Source organism: Papilio machaon, chromosome 12, assembly GCF_912999745.1.
Source record: "Papilio machaon chromosome 12, ilPapMach1.1, whole genome shotgun sequence".
NCBI classification, from domain to species: domain Eukaryota; kingdom Metazoa; phylum Arthropoda; class Insecta; order Lepidoptera; family Papilionidae; genus Papilio; species Papilio machaon.
Window position 1 is genome coordinate 3,347,948 of NC_059997.1, and position 27,180 is coordinate 3,375,127.

Below are 27,180 nucleotides of genomic sequence, written 5' to 3' on the forward strand. Positions count from 1 at the left end.
CCTAATGATGTAAATGGTAAGGGGAGGAGTAACTGTATCAATTAATTGCTTCAATTTTAAGAAATTACCTATTATGTGTTTATTAACTTTAATATAAATATTAATTAAAAATTAATATTCGAAATTCAATTGAACTTTGTCCCACGTTATTTATTATAGTATTTTATAATTGAACAACTTATTATCGATTCAATGTGGCAATTGCGTCTAAACAGTTTTAAAAAAGCTGTGAATTTTGCAATTTAAATACATGATGTATTTTTAATATATTAATCGTTTCAATTAGAAATCAATTGGTAAACAATGTGTATGACAAATAAAATCAAAACATTTCATAAAACTGGAGCACCGGCTGTTGCTCTCGACTTCATAAAAACATCATCATCGACTACTTTTTGTTCAATTAATCCCGGTGAGTTTTTCAGGTGATTAGCTGTGCACTGTAGGCACGGGTCAAAAGCGCTGAGACAAAGCGTAGACCGCTGCATTGCTGAGCTGCTCGTCGTGCTTTACGCTTGGTTCCGCGTACCGGACCACATTCAGCGCTAATCGCTTTATACAGCGCTCGTCGGGCGCTACTTCTCGGTGCTCAATCGGTCACGCATTCCGAACATCTGCAATCCGTCTCCAAGTGTCGCTTCATTGGCTATATTTGTCCAAACTATGGACAGGTTAAATCTGACTCAGTGCAAGCCTTGCTTAACAAACCACCAATATAGACCGTGGAATTTTTTACAAACATTTTTATCAAATCAACTTATAACGAGGAAGTTGCTTAGACTAATAACGAGATCTTGAAAACCGTAACTTGTACCAAATTAGGATCCGAGTGAGTTTCGGAAACGTCAGTACGAATTTGCTTTTTACAAGCTCATTAAGTTAACTTGTGTACCATATTGCAGTACAGTCTTAGCATTCTGCAATTTTAAACAATGATTTGAAAATTTAAAGTAAACAAATAGTAATGCTAATTTAGTATTTTATTCCTCACGTCTTTTGTTTGTGTTTTGTGACACTACAGGGAACACGACAAATCGAATGATATGAAATAACACTATCGCCTACAAAAGACGACATAGGTTGGCGTACCGGCTAGTTATAATTATGTATTGGTGCGAATGATTAGCAGTTTGGTATGACATGTCGCGACGTCGTGGCAACATAGCGCGCGCTCAGTTGACCGTGAAACTCACCACAAAGACGCCACCTGGCGACCAGCGTGATAATTAAAATGTTTTTTGCGGAAAGTAATTACTCTTTCACTGCGGCAGTAAGTCTTGAATTACCAAGTAACTGTATTCATTGAAAATTAATTACCTTTGGTGACGCTTCGTTTTAAAATTCAATTATTTGTAAGTTTAAATCCAATGATAAAATTAATAAATGAAACATTGAAAGACGCCAAGAGCTATTTTATCTATAGTATTATATAAGAAATATAAGAAAAATCTTATTAATCTATCAGGTTGTAGTAACTAAAATGCTGATAACGCAAACGACGCGACACCCTTGCTCGGCTAAGCCACCATGAAATGAACCGCCAACAATGAGCCACCGCACTTACGTACCAGAAATGTGGAAAGCCACCACGTGGAGATCAAATTAAAATTATTTCAAATTACCTACATACAACCGCTAACACAAAACTAATTCAATCCATTGATTCGATAAGAGAAAAAAGTTTATTATAACATCCGACAGTTTTAATAGAGATGATGGTAAGGCAAGCGGTGCATGTAGAGGGCGCACCAGTCTAAGCTACCGTGAAATGAGCCGCCTACGAACTACCGCTCTTACGTATGTCCCTTTATAATAATAGCCTGTTTTACCAAAAGCTAAGATAATTTCTTATTTCAAAACATAAAATTACTATCTGGTATTGATCGAAACCGTGACTGTTGGCGGTGTGTTTGTGCGCCTGTGTGTTTAGTAATGGAATAAGTAACGATCGAGATTGAAGTAGAAAGCTTTACTATACTTACCTTACCATTGCTTCGTTAATTGTATGACAACATCGGTAATGTGCAATAACAATTTAGAATTTATACTTGCTGCTGATTATTTTTATCAGTTTAGTAGTTTAGGTACCTACTTATTTGTTTTCACCAAATTTACAAACAGTACTCCTTACACAACGTGATGATACTGGTAGGTATCATGTCATAAACAGATAGTAAATTTAAGTACAAAATAGTAAAATTACCTATACATGAAAAATATTGTCATCTTTTATAATCATCGAGTATGAATCTGAAATAGGTGGTCTGTCCAATAAAGTTTATGTTGTAAGAAAGTGTCTAAATTTAATCGGTGTCGTATAAGTTGTGAAGGTGTGGTGGCGCGAGTGCGTGCGATGCGAGGGACAGCGGGAGGCACGGTGCATGCGCAGACGCAGCGCAATGCGGTGTGCAGTAACCCGAGCCGGCGCACTAACGCGCCCGCGCCATAACATAATTAAAAATGATTTAAGGCATTCGCTCCGGCTGCTTTGTTTCGCGCGTTATGTTTCACTCGTTCGCGTCGCTCGAGCCTGGGCACCTCCGTTTTTAACGCCTCGACCAGCTCTTAATTCTGTCACAGTTTTTATAACCCTTTTGTATTTATTAATCCCTTTCGGGGTCCGGTAGCTCTACGCTTCTTGGAAGGCGATTCCGACGCGACGTCTTTCGAGTCCGCCTGTGGCTTTGCGTTAATCAAGCGTCCTATTTCGGCGCCGGCGATTCTCAAATAGGCGACCTTTTTAGCTAGTACTGCGCTTCGCCAGCTTCTCTAAACTTAACTTCTCCGCTCATGTGACCCGGGTCAGGAACCGCGCGGCTTTCATCCTAGGTCGTCTTTCCGCGTTGATTAATAGAAAGAGTAAAATGTCCATTCGGAACAAGGTGACACTCTATAAATCAGTAGTTCGTCCCGTCATGACATATGCTAGTCCGGTATTCGCGCACATCGCCCCGAAACAAATACATCGACTTCAGGTGATTCAGAATAGATTCATGCGTAGAGCCACGGGAGCCCCGTGGTACATGCGCAACAGCGATCTCCATATAGACTTGGACTTGCCCACCATTGCCCAACACCTGAAGTTGGCGTCGCGTCGTTATTTTGACTCTGCCGTCGGTCATCCTAATCCGCTAGTTGTAGGTGCCGCCACCTACAATCCAATCGCGCTCGGTAAGTTTCGTCGGGATTATCGTAGACCTAGGCACGTTCTTGACTTTCAAGACGATGTAATTACTATCGCCCAGGCTAAGCTCAAACATCACAAACAGATCACACGCCGCAGTCGATGTCGGCTGCGACAATCATCCTCGCGATACGGCCTCATAGCAGGCAGGTTTTCTCCTATTAATAGTAGAAGCGTTGCTGGAGTTTCTTCCGCCACTTCTTCTCCCAGCGCTAACGCTTTCCGAAGTGGTAGTAATGTTAGCTGTATTAATAATAGCAATCAGATAATAGCAACCGATCAAGCCGAGGTTCGGCCCTCTCGGGCACCCTTGAATCGGAATGCTAAACGCGTAATGAGTGACAGCCCAAGCCGAGGTCCCCTCTCGGGGGCCCTTGCGCCCAGTCACTCCATGGAGCGTCCACCGAAGCGACCTAAGAGCTCGGTGACCTCCCAATCCGGTAATAATAACGAAGTAACAGCCCGAGCCGAGGCTCCTGAGGGAGCCCTCGAGCCTAGTTACTCTTAAACGAGGTTTAGGCTAAGCGCCATCTGCGCCCGGCCACCTCAAGCCCGGTGAAACTGTAAATGCCTCCTCAAGGCAAACAGTGACTACTCAGTCAAAAAAAAAAAAAAAAAATCGCCAGCTTCATATAAACTTGTACTCGGGTATAAGCCGCGGTAATCGCGAGCGATACAATGTAAGCGCGCCGCCAACAATGTTTAGAGCATACTTGCTGTAACTTCGCAACAAAACTAAATTGCACGCCCTGTATTTGGCGAGGCACGCTAAAAAGGTAATAAAATTTTAATAAAATTTCGTCGAACAATGGCAATATAGCAGGCGCGGGGCGTAAGTCAGTTTCAAATAAGTATTAAAGGAATTAAGTCCGGCTTGTTGAGGCGTCGCGGCCGGCTATCGGATTTCGCGATCGCGCGCAGCCGCTGCCGTGTCCGCAGCGCCGAAAAGCGATTCGCCACGGCTCACCTCTGTCCCGGTCTTGACATTGGACACTGTTCTCAATCCCCATTCATATATTATTTTACATGATTAAGGATAATTAAAGATAAATAACATCTGTATCGACGTAAAATATTTAATTCCTTGCTTCTAGTTGCGAACATTTCTAGGTCCATATTTGAGGTTGTCAAAATTAATTTGCAATCAAACGAGAATTATAATTAATTATATGTGTGTGTAAAGGCAGTGGGCGTAGTGGTCTCTCTGTAGCGTCTCTGTTAATTAGTTTTTTGTTGGCGGCGAGCGGGGCTCCGACGCCATCAAATTACGATGAGTCGGCCTTTTGGGGCTCCGCTACCGAAGGCCGAGGATAATTATACACTCGTTACTACCGTGCGGAGTGTCGACTGTCGACAAGCCGCCGCACCGCACCTCACCGAACTCTTTCCAAAGAAATTGTTTTAACAGCCAGGATCCGAACACACATTCAATTGAAGATAATAATTGATAATTTTTACGTCGTATATTTTAGTTGATGTTACATTATACCGTATTATAAACAACATAATTTACATAGCAGAAACGTTTTACATTTAAACAATATTTTAAATATATTGTCAATTTAATTAATGTATCTACATACTCTTGAACCATAGAGTTTAACTTGGTATAGTTGGGATAAGAATTCTATTTTCTATGCACTTTTATGAAAATCAACAAATACGTCAGCATTAAATGGTTATAAAATAGCTTAGCTAATAGCTGCTTTCTATTCTTGTTCTGGCTGTAAAGCCGCGGTATAAAAACAATGTTTTTTAACCTAAGCGCTACATTCTCTTTTTGAACTGTAGGAACATTGAAAGAGAATAAATTTGAGGCAATTTAGTGAGTAGTAATTGATGTTTGTTCTTTTCTAATGTGGCTGCAGTGTGCGGGCGCAGGCGGAGGGGCTCAGTCGTCGCGTCCCGACTATAAATTCCATCGATAAAATCGGCGACGTCAACAGGCCGGCCGGTAATTTCTTAACGGCGGCGTAACGCGGTGGCGACGCGTGCGCGTACGCATTTTATTTCTCTCGGATCAAGCGCCCGCCTCGGAAATAATCGCCGTCCACTCAGCATAGATGGTAATCATGGCGACTATTAAGGAGGACTTAATGTAACTTTTTTTTAACTCAGTCAATGAGCGTGAATCGAGAGATTTGATCTCGATACACAGGCAACACGTGTAACGCCGCATCGGTGTCGATGCTTCTAGAGATACTTTGAATAAGATATCACGTATGATTTGATGTACTTAAGAGCCGTGGGTTTAATCCCATGAGCGTTTCATCTTAATTGAGTCAAGCGGACGTGAGGACATGTAAGAGAAGATACGAAACACACCCAATCTTAGATAGGGAGTTATTGTCAATTAGACCATTGTGCGACTACCAGTGTTTTCGTAATTTTTATCTTTTACCCAATAAACGAAAAATCTTGCATACATAAACTTGAGTAAGTAGTTAATAAAACGAAAAAGCTCACATAACAGTTAAGAATCTGTTGGTACTTAAAAAACGTCTGATAGTCGAATGTATTGTGATTTTAAGTGATTATTATGAGTGGATGAGGCGCGGCCGCTACTGGCCGCATTGTTGCTCCCATTCAGCCTGATCGAATGAGCTTCCTACTAATTACAAACGGCCATTCGTCGCTGACGGACGGCTAGGGCTGCCTAAAACGTGTATTCTTCAATTGGAAACTTTAACCAAAAATTTCAAATTAGAAATACGTGAGACTTTAAAAGTCCTCACAATATAACTTAATTGGAAGTATTTAAAACTTACCACAGATAATAAAAAGGGTAAGACAGGTTTCTACTGGTTACTATTTTGTAAAAAAGGGAGTGATGACTTAAATCAATAAAAGTTCCTAATGTTGAATTGCATCAGCAAGCTTCATAACTGGCAATACTGGCAATATTGCCTTCGTCAATGTTTTGTAGATTTGTTGAAAATTTCTCCATTGTCATGACCAGGATCTGCGCTGGCGCAGACGTTGGCATCCCTGTGTCTCGTTGCTACATCTATACGTAGTACGTGCAGCTATGTAACATTATCTTTAATTAAAAACCCCAAGAGGCCATCTCTAGATTAGTCGGTGCGGTAACAAAAAGGGGTTACGATGGGATCAGGCGAAACACCTTCGTGATTCGTCACGACTGCCCGATTTATTCTTGTTTGAGTGAACCCTTTGTTGATGTTAACCGAATTTGCTGTCCAATAAAAACCGGCTAATTAAGAAATGTTCCGACTGCCGTTAGAATCCTCAGAGCGACCGACGACCGCGGATTCTAGAAGGATGAGAAATACCTTATTAATTAATTCTCGAAACACTATCGCGTCAGCGTTTATCCCTGATTTTAATCCTTCGATTTACGATTGTTATAAGCTGAGTGAAATATGAATATTGAGTAGAGGAACAATGGTACGATTCTACGAGTTTTCTGTGAGTTTAAATTTAAACATTTTTTTTAATTCTAAACGGACACAGATACATATTTACGTAAATCTAAAATTGTTGTACTTTGGGCTAAATGTATGTTGTAAACATACGTTGATGCTTTCGCTCCAATACTTAAAAACCGGTTTACCCTACCAGTAATATTATAAGTCAGTGATGGATCACTTATAAACTAGCTGAAAATGCACCGAACGAAATTTGATGAGGAACTAAAATTTGTACTAGATATAAAATATTATATTAACTCTCGATATACGAGTAAGTGAGCACAAAAATAAAACAAACAAATCAAAAAAATTGTACAATTTGTGCATTGGGAACTTAGAGAAATTGATCAACTGTACCTATGTATATTAGATTCCACCATCACTATTAAGAAAGGGTGCGACAATAAAAATTTTTGTACATGGAGAAATAGTTTTCTCAGCGAAATAAAGTTAGAAATGATGTAATCGTCTAATAATTATAGTGATTAGTTAGTATTCGTTTAGCAAAGGAGAGAATAAACAGTTTTTTGTTACGTAATAAAACTTATTAAAACATTACTTTTCTTGACATTTAAAATAAATATGATTTATTTATTGTAATGTGACAAAAGCAAACGCTGTGCGCAACTCATCCCAATTATGTCTTGAAACTGTCGCTTTCAGGCGAACATTGGCGTTGGCGAACCGGACGCAGATTTGTGACGTAACACTTAAGAAAAACAATGGAGTGTGTGACGACTTGTTTTAGTAATATTTATTATACTTAGTATTCATACCTTGATTAAATGTGAGTAGCACATAATAAAATAAGACAGACAAAGGATAAATTTCCAATATATATAATTAATGTATGACGATATATACATAAAGTAATCGTTCTATGACGATAAATATTACAAAGATATTCAAATATCTTGCCGATTGGGAACACCGTATGCGCAGAATACACTTTAAGGTGTTGCGTGGCGTAAAAGTAAGGGAGGGCACTACACAGATGACCTTGAGCCACTAAGACATTTGAAAAGACGTATACTAGAGTATAATTACGCGCTTAACGTGCGGTTCGCAAAATACTTCACTTCCCATGTTAACAAGCCTATATAAGCTGTAATCCTATCAGATGCAACGCCGCAGCGTCCGCCGCTTAGCGCACCACTATCACCTATTTGTGGTGACGCACGCTTTTATTGTCCGCTATACGGCTTAGGTGCGCGTAATGAACACTTAACAAGAAAATGGACACAAAGAAAAAAATACCTTGTTAAGTGCAAGGATATTTAATGATTTAGAAACAGCTATCACGTCTTATTATTTCCATAGTGGTGGATTGAAATCAAAATGCCTCGTAATCTGATAGACATGTAACACCGGCCACCTAATGCAGCCGTTGTGGATCTCTGTTCTCTGAATTAATTTGAATATTTTATAGTTTTTGATGTATTTCATATTATAAAAAAATATATACAAAAATAGAAACGTATAAAATTAAGTTAGAACTGGTGAATGTGTACCTGCGTACAAGCATACGAAAATTATTTCTATTGACTTGAATATAGTCTAATACTTGTTCAGTATATGGTAGAAGTAAATTTATTATGTTCACATTTAAAAGAAATAGTGTATACTGAAAATAATTTTAATTCTTTTTTTAAGTTTAGGTTACTTTACAAAATGTTTAGAACCGTCCATACTATAAGGTATTGAAATGAAAAGAAAAAGCAAACAAAATGTTTGTTACGTCAACACTATACGCCAGCTTTCATTACGTGAGGAAATAAATCAAAATAATACGGAGGTAAAAAGATAGCGAATGGAAAATCAGCCCATCCCCGCGCGCCGGGTGATTTATGCCAGTAATTTTCCGGACGGTTACGAAAGTAACCTGCGATTTTTCACCCCGCACACACGTAATTAGATAATTTTCATGGATTTCCTTTGCAGTAAGGTTCCGGCGAATTTATTCAAAACATTATGCAACTTTACCCTGCAAAGTAATGAAGTTATTACGTACCTACTACGAATGCAAATTTTTTCATATTAACGTGGTATGTATTATGTGTATGAAATTTTAGTAACAAAGTACACATAATTTAGTTAGGACGTGCGTAAGCACATCATGACAAATAAAAAGTAGCAAGAGCTTTGAATTAATAACGTCGAGGGACTGATCGGTCGACTCCCCGGGATGTTCTCGTATTAATTTCTGTCACAGATTTAATTGCTCACCTCTGGCTTAAGGTTTTTAATAAATTCGAGAGCGGACAACTAAGTCCGGCGCGACCAAAAAATACGCGGCCGGGGCGCGCTCGACCAAAAAAAAGGACGGATTTTAATTTATAAGAGACAGGACAAACGATTAATAATTTATTTGTATCCTCCGCTTCTTGCGCGAAGGGGCCGAGCGTTAAAAACAACCGTTAAGACCGGCGACTTTGTATAGCTCACGCTTAGCCCGAAATGCCAATTGCGGGTAGACACAAGTATACAGCGGGTTGGAATGTCGCTTTAAAAAAGCCCGCAAATAAATAAATCGCGTCGCACGCACCGGCCGGACGAGAAAAAAAAAACAACCGCCATATTCGATTCTTTAATGTGATTTTAAAAAAATAGAAGCGAGAGGAGGCTGGCTTCGATTGAAAATGAATGAGGGCGAGCGCGATAGTGGAAATTAGCATTGAGGTAGGATTCAGGAGCGGCCTTTGTGCGATCATATCGAGGTGTATTCTTTGCGCTTTTTACGGCGGCGACGCGCCGAGCGCGGCTTTTCAGTCCTTATTACGATCCTGTCGCCTTTTTGTTGCAAATAATTACGACGCGCTCCGCAATACCATGTCGATAAATATTTAGAATTGCCCGGCTCTCGGCTCCATTGGACATACCTGAGGTCGCCGGCCTAAATTAAGCAATATATTTCTTACCATCAACTCTTAAAGGCAGGAATTGTATTTGAAATTCGCTAATGAGTTTAAAGAAACAATACCATATATAACCACACCAACAAAATACTTTAAAGTTTATACAGTTATTTATGATAAAGGAACTAAGTTTATAGGTACAACACTAATATGTATATATATGCAGATTAGATGTCGTCAGTTTGAAATGCCTTATTTATTATAATAGTAACGAGTCGAATTGACTACTTTTCCTCAAGTCGGCATTTAAATATATCATATTTAAAAAATAATTGCCAAGGTGAGCAATATGTATAAGCTATACAATTATTAAGTTATAATTTTGACGACCCCAGTCACTACTTAACATGGGCTTGGACATTCTGTAGAAGATCGTAAACCATTAAGAGTGGCGGAGAGATTAAATCTGGCTACGTCAGTCGGATTCATAAATTAGCGATTAAGCGCATCCAATAATAAAGGCAACAATGGGATTGAATGCAGATGAGCGAGCGAGGAGCGGCCGGAGCGCGCGAGCGGCGACCGATCGACATTTGTATGCGATATCTAAACGCACAATTGGACGCCGGCGCGACTCTTCGCGCTAATGGTACACTATCAAGAGATCGCGTTCCCCCGCTTGAGAAGTAGCGACCGCCTCGGAATAGGGACCACACGGTTATATGCACCTTAAATATATCAATATTTCGTTTGGAAATTTACAGCTGAATACCACATCAACCTTAAAACTTAAAGAACTATGAAGAATTTTTAATTCAATTTGAAAATGAAACAAGGCACTATTTATATGAAAGTCCCCTGGCTCATTAAGGAGCAATACACTGTATCTCATGAGCCAGAATTTGTGACTAAAACATCTCGTTGCTCTTGATCACTAACGATTAGCTAAAAAAAGAAAGTACATCCAGCGATGTATATGTTTGCCTGGTAAGAACAATAAATTCGAACATTCATTGAACACAATTTTTTTATAACATGTAAGTGTAGGGTAATTAATTAGCTTAAGTGCCATTAAGACAACCCGATATTGGAACCATAAAATAAAAAATTACGCTCCATAAGCAATAGTTAATTGAAATGTGACAGATACTATAAACATATTATTTTATACAGTTGTAAAACGTCATGTACGTATCGGGGGACATAAAAAACGTAGTGAAAAGGTATATAAAATCGATATAAATTTGCAGTGACGAAGAGTGTAATTATAAGCGATGATATTCGTTATTAATCTGCACCTTTTAAAAGGGTCGTGGCGATTAAAGTTTGGAATAACAATCGAGGTAATGCTCGGGTCGGGACATTTACTGACATGTTTGCATTTATTGAAGCTTTTCGGACCTTTTTATGATGCCAATGTTCAAATAATTAGTTAGTTGCTCCTCACGCCACAGGACATGGTATAAATTGACAAATCTACCTGATCCCATCGCGACCAATATAAATTTTACGGTTTTTTAATTACCATGCATTATTTTATGGTGCGAGTGATGACCTGTTGTGATAATTTATTTTTTGTAAAGTATTTCATTGCATTGTATCTGGTTTGAGAGCAATTTCAAGTTTTGGGCAAATCTGCTAATTTAGAATTTTGTTAAATGTTGGCTACACGTATCTAATATGCAATTAGCTAAGATCGTTAAAACAAAATAGCTATGCATTATCAATTTAGAATAAGTTAACAATTATCCGAGGGAGCCCAACAGGGCTACAGGTTGCAGCTAAATTTCGCCGAGCGGACATGTGTAAGTAATTTGCAGCGATCTGATTGAGTGACCATAAAATCCGAGAGTGCTGTGGCGCGCCTCAATTGCCAATCGATCTTTCTCATCGAGCACGATAAATGCACAAATTACGTATTGTCACTGCAATTGCTTTCGCTTAATGCAACCAAGTTTAAGCTTGATAAACAGTATGATGAGTTTAAACGCTACTACAATTTTTATCGAGACCCTTGACTTTTAAATAGACCATACTAATAGAATTGGATAGTAAACAAAATTAGAGAATTCCAAACAGTTACAAACAATATAAACAGCATATTATGTGCAATTTAAATTTGATTACGGCGATAATTCGTGGTATTTGTTTGTTTCACGTACTTAAACAAATATTTAAGAGTCGTTTTTCCCTTCTTAGACTTCATCATTAATATTGCAAATTCGACCAAGTCGTAACCTTATATGTTTGTCTTTCACCTTTGTTAATAATAATATTTCGCACTCCATAAAATCCGATTTTAACCTCTTTAAGCGTACAAATGGTAAAAGAAGTTGTTGAAACACGTCCACAACATCGCCAATTGATTTGGGTAATTTATTGGTTGGCGACAACGAGCAATCACGATGAGCGCTGATTGAAAAGCATTGTTTAATTTATTGTAATTATGAGAGACAACGCAAGTTATGATTCGAATACATTTTAATTGAGTCATCATTACGTCTATTAAAACGATTGGGTTGCTATTAAAAATGTGATGTCAATGAAAAATCTTGAACTACTTCGATTTTAGCTTTTCTATAGCATAGTCTTCTATTTATTAGGTTATAAAATATCGCTATCACTCCTTCCTTGGACTTTTAACTATTTATGCAAATCCCGGATTAAAAAATTGGAATTACACTCCTTAAATCCTATTCGCATGTAAAGTACGTAGACTTTGCGATCACTAAATTAGATGTATTCCTTCGATTAAAATAGATCGAATATTATGTAGGACACTCAATGTAGTCTAACCTTTAATCACAATACACAAAAAACTAATATTGTTTCAATTTAATATCAATAAATTTATTCTTATACCCAAGAAAAGTTCCGGAAACATGTCATTCTCTTATCTATTGAATGATAATCTGTAACATGAAGTGAAAGTGGACGTCGGCAAAAACAAATTGTAGTTTATTGAATATACATTAATTGAGCGGTTCACACCGGAAAAGTCAATAGCGTTCGGCTTGAGCGTTTATTGAGTCATTTATCGCAGCCATAGGCACAATGATTAATATCCCGGATATTTGGTTTAAGGGGGAGTTGGTACATCAGTACATACTTCCTGGCCTCTAGACATTTGTTCCTATACATTTCTAATCTAGCATTGTTTCTACCACATGTCGACCCACATTGTTCCTCGAAAAAGGCATGAAAGGCACGGGTGAAGCAATGCCAAAACACTCGAAACCGTAGCTTTAAAGGTTGAGCGTAGAGTATAAAAATCGTATCACATAGTCATAGACTATCGAATGTTCTATGCACTTCGAGCCTCAAACCTAAGAAGCTCTTTTTTATTTCTGTCAAGTTCTAGAACACTATTTAATTTACATCATAAATTGTAATAGTGTAATAATAGTGGAACACATTGAGATGTGCAGCGAACAATTCAATAGCGCTGCGCGTTGATCCGTCGCACCTATAGCCCGTGGTATCAGAGGCTCGCAAGACTTCGGTCGACGAGTAGCAAGTGATAAATAAAGCGTAATTGAGAGACGGAAACAGCCAATGAGTAAATCTCGTCCGTCAATTTATTTAAATTATTTATTAGTGGTCCGCTATAGACACCCGCCGCGATCGCTTGCAGCGCGCGTTCACAGCGCTGGCGGACGCGGCCCAGCGCCGTGCATCTCACACACCTCGATATCGACTATAATATGGAAATAAAGTAAAATTAATCTTTCTATAATTAAATATTCGAACTTGCAGTATTAAAGATATAGAGATTAGTTTATCGACAGCAAATTGAGGTGCCTATTACATATTTTTTTAAATTTTCACAAAATTAATATGGAGGAAAACAATTAATTTGGAGAATTTTTTACTAAAGTTTTTTTAAAAGATCATACGTCTATTTAATTTAATTAGATGTCCAATAACGAGTTTAACATAGAGTACGATTTCCTAAAAATGTTATATTAATTTACAGACGCAATCTTAAGTGAGTAAACTATAACAACAAAAGTACTACAAAAGAAAGAAAATTTGTAGAGCTGTCGACTAAAACTAACACACAAATTGTTTTAAGTGCGATAAACAGCTCCGACTCGGAAACATTTTTATTTGGCACGTTTACCGCAAAAATCGTAGCGGGTAGATTCAAATAAATGATACTGTTGGCTGACACGGAAACATTTTCCATTACCTACAAGTGGCGATTTTATCGATAAGTCGGGGCGCGAGTATCGCACCGAACTAGCGGCGAGTCGGATTAGTTAATTTGTGCAGATACGACACAATGGATGAGGAAATAATACACTCGCATGTACTTACGGCTACCGGGACATTGTAATTGGCGTAATTGGATAAATCTGGACGCACTTAATAATGGCCCATTGTCGTGATTCAAATGGCAACTCATCGCTTGAAAAAGAAATGAATCATTTTTTTTTTTAATTAGTACAAGCTTTTTATTTAACCACGATACCATACATGCGGCTATGTTTGTACTTCTTTATTAAAAGGCAAACACTTACGTAGAGGAAAGGAGAGCTAAACGACTTAATTTCCCACCGGGATATTATTAACTAGACTACGTTCGTGGCATAACTTCCATTACCGTTCACATTTGTTTCAACCGTTTATTTCTATATCGCATTCATTTGACTTACGGACGATAGTAATTTTTAGGCCATGATTCTGAAAATGATTGATGTGAAAGCAAAGATAGATCAGTACAACGATTTGGTGGATCACTATATCACGGGTCTTTTAAGTACTGTATTATAGTATTAAAATGACACTAGATTATTAGTTACGCCTAGTTATTTACCTAATTAATTGTATTGGAATGAACGAGTGCAACAAAGCGCGGCGCACCCTGTACAATCTGACACGCTTCATCGAACATGTCATCACCAAAATGCTAATTCAAAGTAATTAAATTCGTGGTATTATTTACACAAGACCTTTGTATCTGAAATTTTATAGAGTACAAGGGTAATTTTTAGCACGATAAGTGTAGACTTTAGAAAAAAAATCTAAACATTAAATGCACGGATATGCATAATACATTCATAATGCATTAACAGCTTTTATGGAAAGATCTTATAGAAATAAGACCCCTAGAAGGAATTACGGCAAGCCTAATGCACTGACGCTTTTAAAAGCACACATTATGCTAAACAGGTAAAGTGCAACTACTATTCATCATATCCAAACACAATGGTGGAATTACAATAATGTTTACTTACCCATTAATGTCTGTGATGGACCAGAAATGCCTAAGGACGGCTTTGGCGAGAAGGTACCATATTTGTGTCCATACCCACGAGGACTTGTCGATAGATGTGGACAGGAACTCTTTGGTCTCTTCATCAGGGTCGAGCTGCACAAATTTATTCTTCAGGTTTTCGCTCAGCCGGCTCTTGTCTACTCGATACCACTGGAATAAAAAGTCATTGTTTAAATCTTATTATGAAGGTTTAGCTTTGCGAATGTAATTTCTGTTGAGTCGACAGCTACGTTGACACGAAATTTAAAAACCGCGGTAATTACGGAGATATCAAGGATGTTCATATTTCTTAAAATGTCATATTCTCTATTCGTAATAACTTTAATGGTTACAATAACAGTCAATACATCATACAGCAGTCAAATCAACATTCGTAATTTAATTGTAAATGAATGTTTAACAACTCGCGTTCGGGTCGCTAATGAAAGCGCATAAAAAGAACGGTCCAGTGCAAATAAGAGACTACGAGAGTAGTACGAAAGAGCCATAGCTCGTCACCCGTTGTGTGTTTAAGTCAGCGGCAGCGGGCTTACAAAGGGCAGCAGCGGCTGTTAATTTCACGCCGCCTCAAATTAACATTTCTTTACGCCACGGAATAATAACGAATTAAAAAAAGCGGCAGTCTCTCGCGTCTATATGCGGCGGTAATGACATGGCGGCCGCGCGAGCGGGACGCAGCTAAACTCATCAGGCTGGCTTAATTAATGCACGATCTGTCTTCGTATTAAAATCGAAGACGGCTCTCAACGTCAGAGGAAAAAACGTCGAGGTATTGTAAGTGAGGGTAGGTTTCCTAGTAGGCTGTGTTTGTTGCCGGTTTCGGTGCAGAGTTGCAGACATTACTAATTTTCAAAAAGAGACTAAAGGCTATCTAGTGTATTCCAAATGCACGTGCGTTCTTGCCTATATTTAAAATTAATAAGTAATTCAAGGACTCATTATCAACAAAACTACTGTAATACTTGTTAAATAAGATATAATTCATTATGTTGTTTATATAACAGACACAAAAAACATTTTTACGATGAGCCGCTAAAAATTATCGTAAAAAGGCCGAAGGAAATAAATATTTAGTACTGAGCGAACGCTGATAGCGAATCACGCCAGTGATTATGCAATGCGCCGACTTTACATTTAAAATAACCTGCATCGGAACTACGGGATCCGACGAGGCGAATTCTCCAGACGGAATACAAATCATGGAAAATTTTCAATGCCTAACCCATTCATAATGTTGGCCTTATAGATTGTTTATAACACATTATTCCATCACTTTTTCATAATTTATACATCCAATCATGCACGATTCTTATTCTGAATATTTGATGCAGGGAGAAATGCGTCAGTTACAAATGAGGATTTCAATTACGTCTTTTGCTGGGGAAAATAAGACATAGAAGTAAATGGGGGCACCATTACACAGATCTTTTTAAACTTTTTTCGCATACATTAGTTTAATGCAATCTAATTGAATCTGGGAAAAAAATATCGATCTATATATTTAAAATTGTTCTGGCATTTTGTTTTTAGATTATAAATTTAGTAAATTACTGTCATGGATATTGAGGTTTGACACTGCACAGAACAGTACGCAATAATATTACTGTAACAATAAACCGTTTGATATTACGTAATGATTCTGCAATGTAGTAAACTTTCATTAGGATCCGAGAGAAACAAAAGATAATTTGAATATGGTGCAATAGGGCATTAGAGCAATGTGCAATACAAAAATATAAATACAAATAATTGTAGGAATATAACTTCCGCGTTGTTGTTTTTGTACTTTATGTAGACCGGAGACCCGGTTCGTTTATTTATGAGGCTCCCGTTTAGGATTCCATTTCTGCTCGTGTAAAGCTAGATTTGCATGAATAACAATTTCCTCATTTTAAAAATCTACCTGTTAAAGAAGACAAATCGAATATCATTTATTCAAAGCGACGAGCTATCGAGGCCGAACGTCTATTGTTTATTTTACGATGTTTTTATGGGTTACCGATTTTTGCACAATGGTCAAGGGGTCAGACGGTAAAGTTTAATCGTGTGTTTGTGCGGAGCGGGGGCAAGGGGGGCGGTGAGCAGGCGAGGCGCTCAATGCGTTCATTAAGCGCGGAGTCGTTAGCGCATGGGTCAGCGTAGGTGCGTCTGTGGAACGAATGAAGGGATGCTGATCCTTTATCCGGCGGTCGTTCGCCCGCGGCTAATGAATCAAACACTTGCAAGCGTATTGTCAATACCGAGCGAAATATTAACGCGCACCGACCGCCGACCGCACAATGCCGGATTAATTCCCATTTAAACGTGTGAAAATGTACTGAGCATTGGATGCACACATGCCGCCTTCTGGTAGTTTGTATTTATGAAGCTTATAATTCGAGTAGACTTGCGACTTTCGCGTGTCGCATTGTGCATCGTCAAAAGATGTCGCCGAGGAGCACGTCGCTCATTACCGATGTAATTACGGCCGATATATTGTCGTCTTTGTTGAGATGACTAATAATGACAAACGCATTTCTGCAAGAACGCTTTATTCACGGCGGGGTCTTTTCACCACGTATTATTTCCGCATTGTTCAATAGTCGTGAAGCTTTGAATGTTTTCCTCGAGTTATACAAGAAAATGTAATTACAAATTTCTAGTTTACATTCTTTATCATAATTAGTTTCTCCGACTGTTAGTCTGACATTGTATGAAATGCAACAAAATCAGTAAGAAAACATTTGGCAAAACAAAGTTCGCTATAATGCATACTAGGTAGTGGGCTAAGTGGAGCACAGGATCCCGGTGGATTTGGCAGTAAGCGGCTACGGAGCTTGTTTGCCGGGCGCTCCATTAAAATGGGATCAGACTGGGATGCAGATTGCCTGGACGTTCTGCGAGTATAACGCACATATAAAGTCTATGTGGACGGATAATGTTAGATCCTTATTATTTGAAATAGAATCTACGTAAAATAATTCGGATAAATATTTATTCTTCTATTATTTGAAGATGATATATTTCCGACATTACTATAGTCCGGTCGCGGAGCAGGAAGAATTTCGTACATTGAACTCGCATTACCTGTCTCTGTCGCTCCCGCGTAAATACAATTAGTCTCGCTCGCACAGAAACAAAGGCCGCCGTCCTCAGGGATTCTAAACCTTTAGTTTGTTTGTTTGCATAATAAAAATTTTATGGGCTCCGTTAGAAGGATTACCGAAAAGGTTAATTATTGGTTAGTTCGAAATGAACAATCGAAACGAATATTTGAAAGACGGAAGTGCAGGCATTCATCTATTTTATTGCCGGCTTTCCGATAATTAATTTTTGGTTTTAAAATATTATGCAAATGAATTCTTCACTTCTCGAAATTGAACAATAGAGCAAAGTAACAGTTACTCCGAAACAGAGGAATCAAATTCTGTTTTTTGATTTTTTATTATTAGATACTTGTCTAGATTTTTATTTTTACTTGTATTATTAAATCTAAATAAATGATTTATATAATAATAACTATATTTTATAAGTTGGTAAATTTTCTTTCACTTTCAAATAATTCATGTAAACCGCACTTAATACAAAAACGTTTGGAACCTCTGTCAGTAGATAAAGAGGTCATTGTACGAAATTCTTCCTGCTCCGCGACCGGACTATAGTAACTTGCTTTTAATCAATGTAGCTTATCCTATATTCAAACTCTTTTCCTCATTACCAATTCACACTTGAATCTTTATGGTTTCCTGGTACATCCTGGCAATGAAATAGCCAATGCATAAATAAACATTGGCAATGGCTCGAAGCAATAATACACGTACTCAATTAAAATCGATATGATTTACTGCGGCAAAACAATTGATTTCGATTAAAACTGCCAACTGAACAAAACAAAACAAATGATAACGCATTGTCCTTAGGTCATGGCAGTACCTCAAATTATTTGTTTGACGATTACCAAGATACACTAAGTAAAATTAGGGAGCGAAAGATGTTGAGAGTTGTTATGATGTGAGATATGAAAAAGGTGGTGATTTAATTTGGCGAAATACGTGATGAAATACCGTTCTAGAAGTGATATTGTATTTTCAATAGCTTCAATTTACGAAGTGATAAAATCTGTTTTAATGAGCTCCTTTTAATTTTACTGCAAGTTTAATGGTCTGACAAAAATTCACAACGTTAATAAAACAATGACTGCCCTATGGTTCTCGGGCCCGTCACGAGCAGCCCGGGGGCTGCGATGCGTAATTGTTTTAAACTCGTCTTTTAATTGTTCTATCGAGGGTTGGGATTTATTGTGCGACGTGATCTCTAGCCTTAATGCTTCTCGCATTCATTTGCACCATTGCTTCCGCATCGACGGACGACCGGTATGCTTTTCCTACAAATTCAATTTGATCGAAGACAAATCCAATCCCGATTACAATAAAGTTTCTGACGAAATATAAATTAACATTAAAGATAATAGAAATCCATTGTTTCTGTTCTCGTAATAGTGGTTTGTATGATTAATATTGTGAAACTGACGAAGAAGGGGCCAATTGCATATTGGGAACCTATTACAAAGATCAGTGACTTTCGCAATGCATCGGCGAATGCCTACCTGTTATGACAAATTATTCTCCTGTCATGACATGGTGCTAGTTTTGAAATGATCACTGTGTATAAGTAGGCAGTGGAAACGTTGTCACACATACTCCATGGAGCGTGGGCGCAGCGGGAAGATTTACGGGTGTATTTAAACTGGTTTAACATTAAACGGCAAGGAGGCGATTTGATCGTTAAATTGGCCGTTAGGTTGCAATTTAATATCATTGCTCGATACCACCCAGGCGATGCGTTCGATCACTTTATTCAGTTTGTACTTACCACGTTGTAGACACATTCAACAGTTTTCAAGAATTTAAATTAGAAATACAGTCAAAATCTGTTATAACGACATCGAAGGGACTACTCATATTGAGTCGTAAAAACCGATAGTTGTAACAACCGGTGACAGGTATTAATAGGAAAGATATGTAATAACATTCAGCCAGGACCTTTGATTTTGGTCAATTTAACCGGTATGTTGTTCTAAACGATGTCGCTATAAACGGTTTTGACTGTACATGTTATGTCTGCGTTCCAACTACTACACAAATATTACTATCACTTTTAAGGGTGCCATAACTGTAGGTGTTACATCATTTTTCTTAAAAGATTTATTTAAAACCTTTTTTTCAGAACTTCACATCTAGATTATATTTCCGTGTACTTGTGTGGCGATTAACTTAATTAAAATAAAAATCATTGTCCTTTTAATGCGGTGTCTTCAGATTTGGTGGCACACCGCTACTTACGTCAATAAGTTTAGTAACCTCAATGTTGTAAATTTAATACGCTATAATAATTGTAGATGGCTCTTTCGATACCTAAACCGTAACTTATCGCCTATTATAGTAACAATAATGAAAACATTCTCAGTTATTGAGTTGAGTGAGCGGTAAAAATGACCAAAACACTTACGTCGGTGTCGGAATCGAAAATTATTCAGCGGTAAAGAGCAATTAAAGCGACTCACGCCGCAGCGATTGTGCGAGCGCGAGCGTCGCCCAGCGCGACTATTGTCCGCGGAAATTGACACGAGCGGCAAAAACACGTCGAGCGGCCGCCGTCTCCTCGCAGGCCACCGGCCACAACAAATTATATTGTTTTAATTGCTACTGACCTCTTTTCAGATTAATTGGTCTGTAACTGGCTTTAGAGTGAGCTAATCCGCAATTTACAGCTTTTTATGAAAGTAGCAAGTACTCGTAAGTTACGGATACAAACGCTTCTCATACATGAGGTATAAACTTCAGTGGCATAAACGCCACCTTCATTAATTACAAATGGAAGATGTTTGAGCTAACTATTATAAGTTTAAGGTAGCTACTGCACTGTTATTTTATTTTTGAGCTACTGCAGATCATTACGTTCTTAGTCAGATTTTGAGAGATATGCATTTTTGTTAGGTTTTTGTTTTATATTTCTTGGTAAATAATTCTGGAACTGTTATTGGTCAACACTATTTATCGCTCTTAAGACATGAATTCTTTGTCACGAGTAATATTTGAAATTGTAAATAAGTTACCGATCGTGCTTTACATTGTTGTTTTTAAAAACACACGGTGAAATAAATGTATGAATTTTATTCTGCAACGCATCTAGTTTTTTGTTCCAACACCTATTTACAATTGACTATTTTACATTCGGCCTTGACTACGGATGCGATTTACACAAACCGCACACCATTGTTATTTTAAAAAAAAATGCCTACAGTAAGCTGTATTGAGCTTTCTAGAAAAACGTAACATCGAACAAAAAAGGAATTTTTGTGTAAATTATACACAAATTCAACAATAAGGCGGTTGCAATAGACTGGTGAACATAGCTTGTATAATCGATAATCGATGGGAAAGCAAAGTTATTGAATAGCAAACTAGCGTGTCGATGATATCCATAAGCTAAAGTTAATCGATATGGATCAAAAAATAAAATGAATCCATAATGGAATACTCACAGATCTCTTAGAAGTAAAAGTACCGAGTGCGAGTGAAGCAACAGTACCCAAAGTGAAACAATTCTTACACGTACTAGACTACGTCCTTTTGATTTTAGGGGCGGTTGAAAAGGTGACGCAAATGAAAAATGCGGAGGGACGCGAGGTGGCCGGTATTTTTATAGCCGCTACACGTCCCAGAACGCGTCGGCGACACATTCCCGACGGGGCGACGTTTTTGCAGCGCAACTTTCATTAGACAGCGCGCGCTGACCGAGGCGTTTCCTTTTAATAAATGAGTTATGCGTTTATTTCCAAGATGGCTGCTTTTATCAGTCACTGGTGTCGAGAACTTACAATGGCACCAGGATTTTTTACGTCGCAATAAATTTAGTTTTTTTTTTTTTTTTTTTTCTAAGCTGCATCTGCAATCAGTCTTTAAAACTTTAAGCAGATATGAGGAACGAGTTATTTTTCAGAATTATTTCTCCATCAAGAAACTTCTTCTTTTAAACAGACCTTAGTGAGTCTTGTTTGTTACATAATAGTGGCCCTTTTAAGCCTCCTTCTGTGGTCACATTTAGGTAAGGTTGCAACCAGGGGATTATAGTGGTTTGCAATTCTTGCTTTATAGCGCTCAGCAATCACTTTGAGCTCCTGCTGGACGGTGTTCACTTTTAGTACGTCATGCACCTCTGAGTTTTTAATAAACCAGGGGGCATTCGAGATGTTCTTAAGTATACGGTTTTGCACCCTTTGTATGATGTTTAAATTTGAAGCACTTGCAGAACCCCAAACTTGTATCCCATATGTCCATATTGGTTTGAGAACAGCATTATAAAGTAGAAGCTTATTATCCAAGCTTAGAACAGACCTTCTTCCTAGGAGCCACTGAAGGTTTCGATATTGTATGTTAAGTTGATCTCTTTTTGCTATAATGTGTGCTCTCCATGTGAGTTTTTTATCCAGTCTAATACCTAAGTATTTGACGACGTCACTGTGTGGAAGTTCTTGATCTCCTAGTTTAACTGCTGGGCAGTTTTCATGACGCAGCGTAAATGTCACTTGGACCGATTTTGAAGCACTGGCTCTTATTCTCCATTTTTTTAACCATTTGTCTACTTCATCGAGTCCATTCTGGAGAATTACAGTAGCAGTCTTTGGGTCCTTGTGACTGGCCAAGACAGCTGTGTCATCCGCATATGTTGCTGTGGTTAAATTATTACTTTCAGGGAAATCTGCAGTGTACAAAGTGTATAAGACTGGACCCAAGACCGACCCTTGAGGTACACCTGCTTGGATATCGTGGAATGAGGACGTACTGTCATTTTCTCTGACTTGAAATATTCTATCGGAAAGATATGATTTTAAGATTTCATAAAAAGTATGGGGTAAAAATTGTTTTATTTTGCATAGCAGTCCCCTGTGCCAAACCCTATCGAATGCCTGCTGTATGTCTAGGAATGCGCATGAGCAGTATTCTTTATCTTCTAGTGACTTTCTTATCTTGTTGCAAACTCTATGTACTTGTTCAATGGTTCCATGTTCTTGTCGGAAACCAAACTGATGGTCTGGTATTACATGTTTTTCGTGTAGTATGGGCATTAATCTTCGGAGGAGAAGTTTTTCAAATACTTTTGAAAGCACTGTGAGCAGACTAATAGGCCTATAGGAAGAGACCTCATTTTCAGGTTTACCTTCTTTATGAATCATCACTACCTGCGATATTTTCCAGAGTTTAGGATAGTATTTGACTCTTAGAATGGAATTAAAGAGTGCGGTTATGTACATTATAGCTTTCTTCGGTAGCTGTACTAGAACTTCTTTTGTTATTAAGTCGAACCCTGGGGCTTTTTTATTCTTTAGGTTTTGTATTTCACGCCGGATTTCTTTAGGTGTTATGTGTTTAATGGGTAAGTCTAGTTGGTAATCTTGATTTAATATAGTTTCAATAAATTTAGTAATTAAACAAGTTCATGTTTAAATCGCTACCTGAGCTGAGGGACGGCAGGCAGTATGATAAAATTAAGACGAGTTCAACTTTAGTGTTTTGAATGTATAACTGTAGTTTATGATGTAAGTAATTTGAGTTCCTACAAACAACTTTAAGATTCAGAAAATGATATTTATGTCTAAATAATTTACATATTTTAAGAAATTTAAAAACAATAAAATCTTGATCGTATTATATTTTTGGAAGAAAACTTACACTTGTTTATGTTTTGAATTTATATTATTAAAAAAATAAGGCTCTAATCGACTATATATAACTTAATGTATTTTGACTAAGAAACGCAGACTAAATTGTTTTTTTTTTCTCAATCGTGATTTATATTCAGGGGCTCTTAGGAAATAAAATAATCACAGCCGCGTCGATTTGCATACAATGGTAAAATAATTTTACGCGCGTTTCGCCGCGCTTAATTCTCCTTTTTATTTGGTTTTCTTTGCCCTATCTATGAATCAAACGGTCTTTCGGATCCAAGTTTCGTTTAAGTGTTACCGTTTTTTAAAGTTTTTTTTAGAATATTTTTAATATAAGCAACATATCTCCCTTGCTCCAACGCTTTAAATTCGTCATCCTCAAAATGATCATACGTTGAAATTTTTAACAGGTTAAGGAAACTGGCAACTTACACTTGTTAAAATTATGTTACATTTCAGATACTCCTTCCCGCTATTAATACTTAAGAATTTAGTTTGCGTTCAACAATTGCCAGTCGTAGGACGATGATTTAATAAAGGAAAGTTAAGAGTTTAGTGTATGGCAGACGGCATGGCGGGATCGCTTACGCGGCGCAGCCAAGATGGCGCCGGCCGCAGAAACGTACGCGTGTGTTGCGGTGCGGTCTACGCAACACTCAGTGTGGCATTATTAAGACGATCATAACCAAGGAACTAAAAATTCTCGCCTCGTAATACATTCAGAACAAACACTGTCAGTCATAAATTCAGCACAAAAGTGCGACTGAAGGCTGGCCGGCAACAAAAGGGCATGACTTCTCCGGCAAAAAGATGATCCTTAATCTGATTAAATCTCCATCGCAGCGGACGTCGGAGCGTGAAAGATTAATGAATATTTGTGCGAGGATTCTCGGAGCTGGGCCGGCACGTAGGGCTGTCATAATCATGTTAGCCGGCAGCGCGGCCGTGCCGGGCACGCACGCCACCGCGCTGCCGCTAGCCGACGTAGCTTCTAATCGCCAACCTCGACTGCCTTCTTCCAACTTTATCATGTCACACAAAAAAATTTAAGGTCACCAAAATTAATTCTTATTGAAATCCATCTTTATGTAGTATTAAATACTACAACATTAAGTTTGTAATCAATTTGGTTATCTGAGGACAATGTAAAATGTAAGGTAATGTAATCGAATATGCAAAAGTGAGATTTTCGTTTGCAGCGCTAACAGCGACGATATGACGCAACCTTCCGATGGCAAATCGCAATTGGTATTTCGCGCGAGCTCAATAAACACACTCGTAAAAGAATCAATTGAAAGCCGAAAGAAATTAAACGTGAGAATGTATTGTTTCATGCGAGCGTGAACAAAACGAAAATCGTTATTTGCGTTAACCAGCTCGCAGGTCGTTTTCGACCTTCTTTCTTCTCGGACATAAATCGCGTTAAATAAAAGTAATATTTACGCGGTCTAAATTGCAAAAGTACAACAGAGTTAATATGTCGCTTTGGCGACTGTTAGCGCAAATACAATTGCGAAGATTAAAAATATCAAGAGTTATTGTTCCTGCTAAACTTTTCTTTCTTTGTATTGAATATACCTATACATGAAGTTAGTTAAAACTTTTCACAGTAAGTTTTGTAAAAGTACAATATAATATTTTCAGACTATTAAAATTAAAATACTAGTACAAGGCAGAACTTACCAATTGATTTGAAAATTATTGTTTTCATAACATGTAAATCTAGTTCGACAAACAAGGCAGAGAATAAATACAATAGTCATTAAACCGTTTATAAAAGTGGATTGAGCAACGACTAATTATTTATCAGTGGGCTTGTGGCGGCAATAAAGCCGACTCATCAATGATGCAGGCGAGCAAACAAAGCGCGCGTGGTGCACGGCCATTATCCGCCATAAGACATCATAAACGAGCCACCATCATCTGCCCTTATAAAACATTCATACTCATCTCACATTTCGGCGCCCCTCTTAATTTCGCGTGAGCCTCTTCTAGGTTCGTGTAAAAACTTCGGGTGTCTTTTTATGACTTTTACTGCGGTATAATTGGGAGGGGCGAGTGCTCGCGTCCCCGAGGTGACATAAATACCCTCCCCCCACTCACTCGCACTCACTCGCACTCAACTGGTACCCCCTCCCCAAGCTTAATCTCATGTAAGACTACACGGTACGGAACTAGCGCATTAAAATGTCTCGACGACTACAGGTTAAAATTCTTAAAAAGACGTTTAAAATGCAACAACTTTTACGGGAAGACTTTAAAATGAGATTTAAAGTAATAGCTATAAGGTATAAAATGCCAAGACGTAACGGTATTTTATGGTGGTCAGGGCTTTAAAAGCACGCTAAATAGCTAGAAAGAGTTATTACAAAATGTTTTTAATAGCATAAAGACACATACATTAAAAATAATGCAATATTTCAGACTTTTTTTAAATAGAATATTTTATATCTATTTTGTTATTAAAACTTTATTACCTAGCTTAATTTATTGTGAAACTGTTATGATTCGTGGTTAATTGTAAGCATTTTCATGAAATGGAGAGATAAAGAATAGTTTTTAAGCTGTCTGCGATTTAATCTTTTATTTGTCACACGGACGTCGAATGCAAAGGACAATTTGCACGAGAACGGACAATATTTGATCTAAGGAAGTAATATGTCTAGTAGCTTCCAATATCAAAGAGCCCCGGTCCGTCGCAGCCAATGCGATTTCAATTTTATAGAGGGCGGAAAGACGCGAGGTGGCGACGCGACAAGAGGTGGCATCGCGGACTCGGATGTGCATGTATTTATTTGCTGAATTCCGAATAGCTTTCAATATGTAGAGGCGGCTGTCGATCTCCTCCAATATCGCATTGCAAATGTCACGCCGCCATTGAAAGCTTGCCGGGGATTGTCGCACGCACTTGCCCGCCCCAGTGCTAAGAATATGATATGTCATTCGGTAAAAACTTATTGTAAACCAATCGCCGTAAATTTATCATCGGTACTGTTAACCTATTCATACCATACTCGCATATAGATTCTATTTCAAACGGAATTTATAAGAAAAAGTCTTTAAGTTACGATATATTCCGGATAGATTCCGAAATCACATACTTTATCTGGGTTAGAATTTACGCAATTTCTGTCTTCTAATGCAAAGGAAGTATTAATTAGGGTACAAGAGTATTTTTTATCAATATAAAGAAGTGTAACAAGCATTGGCATACACTGGTGCGCGGCGTCAAAATCCACGACGACCTACAGCGCTACACACGATGATAGATGAGTGACGCGAAAAACATATCCGTAATTGAGATTTCTATTACTGAAATTGAAGGCGACCGATCCGTTTTTTCCATGTTTGTTTACATAATGTGAGTGGCGTCGGCGCGCTATCGCATTTCGGAAGCGCGGCCGGACGTCAATTTGTATATTGTCATTATGAAAGCGCGAGCAAAGTTTAGCGGCTACCATCCATCATGGCGTGACGGCCGCTCGCTCCGATATCGCCTAATACGTATTGATTTCCCACTTAGCGTTTTTCTTGGGAAACTCGGCGCTCCACCCTTCCGTCCGGCGCGCATTAACGAGCTGTTTGTCCTCCACTCGTATTGTGTCGACACCGCTCCACCGCTCGCCTTGTCTCCTCCTCTTGTACTACGACTTACAACTGTCTTTGGTACTTACGTATCTTTAACTATTGCCAACAAGATAAATAAAAGTTATAAGAAAATG

At 38.2% G+C, this 27,180-nt stretch overlaps 1 protein-coding gene across 2 annotated transcripts in view; it reads right to left on the reverse strand.

Annotated features, from left to right (window-relative positions):
* The window catches only part of LOC106713842 (protein-L-histidine N-pros-methyltransferase), a 44,040-nt gene that overhangs the window by 10,948 nt on the left and 5,912 nt on the right, over positions 1 to 27,180 (reverse strand). For both annotated transcript variants that reach the window (XM_045680237.1, XM_014506726.2), the window contains exon 2: positions 14,711 to 14,901. In XM_045680237.1, coding sequence (XP_045536193.1) covers positions 14,711 to 14,901 — 191 coding nt within the window. The remainder of the gene's footprint in view (positions 1 to 14,710; positions 14,902 to 27,180) is intronic.